General features: G+C 43.8%; 1 protein-coding gene across 1 annotated transcript; it reads left to right on the top strand.

Moving 5' to 3' along the window:
- Positions 1-559: 559 nt before the first annotated feature.
- KCTD21 (potassium channel tetramerization domain containing 21) lies at positions 560-1,490 on the top strand. Its single transcript, XM_044666006.1, has one exon. The coding sequence runs from the start codon at positions 560-562 to the stop codon at positions 1,340-1,342; it is 783 nt and encodes a 260-aa protein (XP_044521941.1). The 3' UTR covers positions 1,343-1,490.
- Positions 1,491-4,179: the final 2,689 nt, after the last annotated feature.

Raw genomic sequence — 4,179 nt, 5'->3', positions numbered from 1 at the left:
TGGACACTCAGAGTTGAAAGTATCAGGTAGCAGATTTGAGGGAACTGGCTCTTATTGGAAATAGGACTAATCAGATGACTCGGGCAGCTAGGTGACCCAGTGGATAGAGTATCTGGCCTGACATTAGGAAGACTCATCTGGGCATATCACTTAACCCAATTGGCTTCTGTTTCCTCATCTGTCAAATGAGCTAAAGAAGAAAATAGCTTTTTATCTCTATTATCTTAGCCAAGAAAAGCCCAAATGGGATCGGGGATTGTCCAACATGACTGGAGAACACTAAAAATTCAGATGACTCAACAGCAGATTTGTTCAGAAAGAAGTTGAACTCGAGGATTTTAGTCACTAAATCTGTTTCACCCATTTTTCATTCAACAAAATTATTTCTTCATCTGAAATGGTATTACCTTAGTCATCTGTATTTAAAATTTAAACAAAAAAGTTCTAAGTTTTGTGTATCTAGAAATGAACATGCATTTTATATATATCGAGCACTTTATAAATGCTGATTAATTGATCTTCCCCCTCTAGGTTTTTCTCAACATCTTCGCTTCTCACCATGTCTGACCCCATCACTCTCAACGTTGGAGGGAAGCTATATACTACCTCCCTGTCAACTCTGACCAGTTTTCCTGACTCCATGCTAGGAGCCATGTTCAGTGGAAAGATGCCCACCAAGAAAGACAGCCAAGGCAACTGCTTCATTGATCGTGATGGCAAGGTCTTCCGCTACATCCTGAACTTCTTGAGGACTTCCCACCTGGACCTGCCTGAGGATTTCCAAGAGATGGGGCTACTCCGGAGAGAAGCCGACTTCTATCAAGTGCAACCCTTGATTGAAGCCCTTCAGGAAAAGGAGGTGGAGCTGTCCAAGGCGGAGAAGAACGCCATGCTCAACATCACCCTGAACAAACGTGTGCAGAACATCCATTTCACCGTTCGAGAAGCACCGCAGATCTACAGCTTGTCCTCTTCTGACATGGAGGTCTTCAATGCTAACATCTTCAGCACATCAGGCCTTTTCCTGAAGCTCTTGGGCTCTAAGCTCTTCTACTGCTTCAACGGCAACTTGTCTTCCATCTCCAGCTATTTGCAAGACCCAAACCATCTCACTTTGGATTGGGTGGCCAGCGTGGATGGCTTGCCTGAGGAAGAATACACCAAGCAGAATTTAAAGAGACTGTGGGTGGTGCCCGCCAACAAGCAAATTAATAGCTTCCAAGTGTTTGTAGAGGAGGTATTGAAAATCGCACTCAGCGATGGCTTTTGTGTGGATTCTTCCCACCCACACCTGTCTGATTTTATGAATAATAAGATTATTCGATTAATACGCTATAGGTAGAATGGCCCAGCTTCCAGCAGATTTGCAGTCCACAAGATAACACAAGGTCAACAGAGTGTTTCTCTTAAAGCACCAGCTAAGAAACACTCACCAGCAGTGTGATACAGAATCATATACTAATATGTATTAATCACTAAGCAGGAGTTGATTTCCCCCCATAATGTAGCTATCTGTTTGCTCTTTCAGAATATGTTCTCTAGTCAGAGAGAGCATTCTTCTCTAGGTTTGTCAGGGTACTGCTACTGTATTACCAGGGATAGAGTCTCCCAATGTTCTTCAAAGGAGGCAGCTGATGGTCTTTATGGCTAGGGCAAAGGAATGGCAGACTCTCTTTGTGGGTTGCCTTCCTGTCTCTACCATTGTCCAGGATCACAGTTAACCCATCTGTGCCACGTTGGGGGGGAGGGGGATATGTGAGGCTTGTAAAATGCATTCACTGCTCTAGGATCCTGGTTTCCAAGCCAAGCTTGTTTCATCCATAAGCAAGTGAATTTCTGTAGCCCCATAGTTAGTTATATAAGAAGGCCAAACATCTTTGGCTTCATTGGAGCTATGCTGTGATCATGGAGATTTTCTTTTCCTTTTCAGCAATAATCTCCAAGATAGGGGAAGGAGGCAGGAAGAAATTGGAAAGGCAAGTTAGAGCAGGGAACAAGCCATAAGAAAGAGAAGTTTTGTTCTAAGCTTGACCACAGCTTAGAACGTGGACCTTAGTCGTGGTCCTTAAGACTATTGATCAAGAGCACCTGGACCGTTGGGGAGAAGAGATACTCTGTCATCACATTATTGCTATCAGGTTCCATGGTCCCCAGTGAAGAGGTGATTTAGCAGAGACTAGTCCCTTATATTATAGCTAAGTGTTAATCCCTTCATAGCAATCACCCTGGGAAGCCACATGTTTGTGCCCAGGTTCTTTCTGGACTCTTCTTTAAGGATGTCCTTAATCAAGCAAAAGCTGGAACAAGGGGTGGAAATTACAGGAGTAGTGTAGAAATTTCAGCTTAGTTTGAGGAATACCTTCCTAACAACTGGAGCTTTCTGAAAATGAACGTGTTTGTCTTAGTAGGAGTTGGGGGAAGGGGGTGGAATTCTCTGTCACTGGAAGTGATGATAGAGTTCCTAGAAACATAGAATCTCAAAGCTGGCAAGAACATCAGAGACCATCTAATCCAAACCATATGTACCCCATCACCACCACATGCCCAGAGGGTGGTCATTCAGCTTTTGCTTAAAGATCTCCACTGATGGGAAAGTCACTGCCCTCCAAGGCAGCCTATTCCAGTTCAGTACGACTCTAATGGTTAGGAAATTTTTCCTCACACTGAGCTTGAATTAGCTCCATTTTAATTTCCACACATTGGTCCTTCTTCTGGGACCAAGCTGAGCAAATCTAATCCTTCTTTTATATGATGACCCATCAAATACTTGAAACTGGCTAACATGTTCCCTTGAAGTCTTCTCTAAAGTAAATATCCCCAGTCCTCCTAACCAGTGCTTGTGTGGCATGATCTCCAGACTCCTTGATTTCTCTTTGCTCTCATTGTATGTATTCCAGTTGCCCCTACTCCCCCTAAAACATGGCACTAAATATAATGACTACATATGGACATATGCCATAGGACAGTAGGACTATCATTTCCCTCACTGGACATTCCATTTCTTTGTGCTAATAGCACCCTAGAAATAGTTATGGGCCATGTTCCCTCTCTCTTATCTCACCTGGAAGAACTGATAATGAGTATCAGGTTGTCAATATCCTCCCTCAAATGTGGTACCCAGAACAGTACTCTAACAGATGTCTGACCGGGGCAGCATGCTACTGCAGGACTTATCACCTCTCTCATTCTGGAAACTACGCTTCTATGAATGAAACCTGAGCTCATGTTAGCTGGGTGTGACCACTGTCTTACACCATTGGAAATCAGTCCTGCTACTTCATAGTCACACCTGGAACACACACTGTTTGGGTCAGGTACAGGTCAAGAAAGCCAGGGGCAAGGGCACCCTCTTGGCTCTGCAGAATCCCAGTTGGTGACGAGTGGTGCAAACCTCCATACAGCACCCTATGAGATGCCACTGGGCCATCAGCCTTAGGACCCCCAAAGGGTCCTCTTATTTTTGTCAAGGCTCATTCAGCTGAGCCACAAAAACTCAAACTTGGATCATTCCTCTCCATGACAACAAAGCACGGGAATCCGAGATGCTTAACTTGCTGTTGGCTAATGCTGGGCAAGCTAATGGCTCCATGGGCCCCTGGAGAAACCTATATCGCTATATTCTCTGTGGGGCACCAGGCAAGTCTAGCTTTCTTTATGCAATAAATTGTATGGCTTCAATGCAGCACAATTCCTGAGTCTCTTGTGGCATTTCTTCTCGTGTTTGAGAGCCTACTCTGTTGGTGAACTCTGGTATGGAACCAAACCCTAGCCTCAGTGACCACCAGACACTGTGACCTGGCACCTAGTTGTGTGTCCCTGGGCAAATCATTTCATCTCTCCAAGTCTCAGTTTCCTCATCTGTAAAAGTCAGTTAGGTGGCACAATGGGCAAGAGCATTGGACTGAGTTGGGAAGACCTTAGTTCAAATCCTTCCTCAGATATTTAACTAACTATGTTGCTAGTTTAGTGTTTTATAAAGCATTTTGCAAACCTTAAAGTACTATATAGACTGGTTATTATTGTTATTAAAATGGAGGAAATAATGCTTGCCCTATCTCCCTCCCAACCCAAGGTTGTCGTATAGAAAACCTTTTGTAAACCTTATAGGGCAATAGAAATATGAGGTTATCAAGTATCCTGGTGTAATAGAAGGAATAATGGACCTTGGGTTCAAGTCCT

Source organism: Gracilinanus agilis, chromosome 3 (assembly GCF_016433145.1).
Source record: "Gracilinanus agilis isolate LMUSP501 chromosome 3, AgileGrace, whole genome shotgun sequence".
NCBI lineage: Eukaryota > Metazoa > Chordata > Mammalia > Didelphimorphia > Didelphidae > Gracilinanus > Gracilinanus agilis.
The sequence above is the reverse complement of the archived record's forward strand: the minus strand, read 5'-3'. Positions and strand labels throughout refer to the sequence as shown.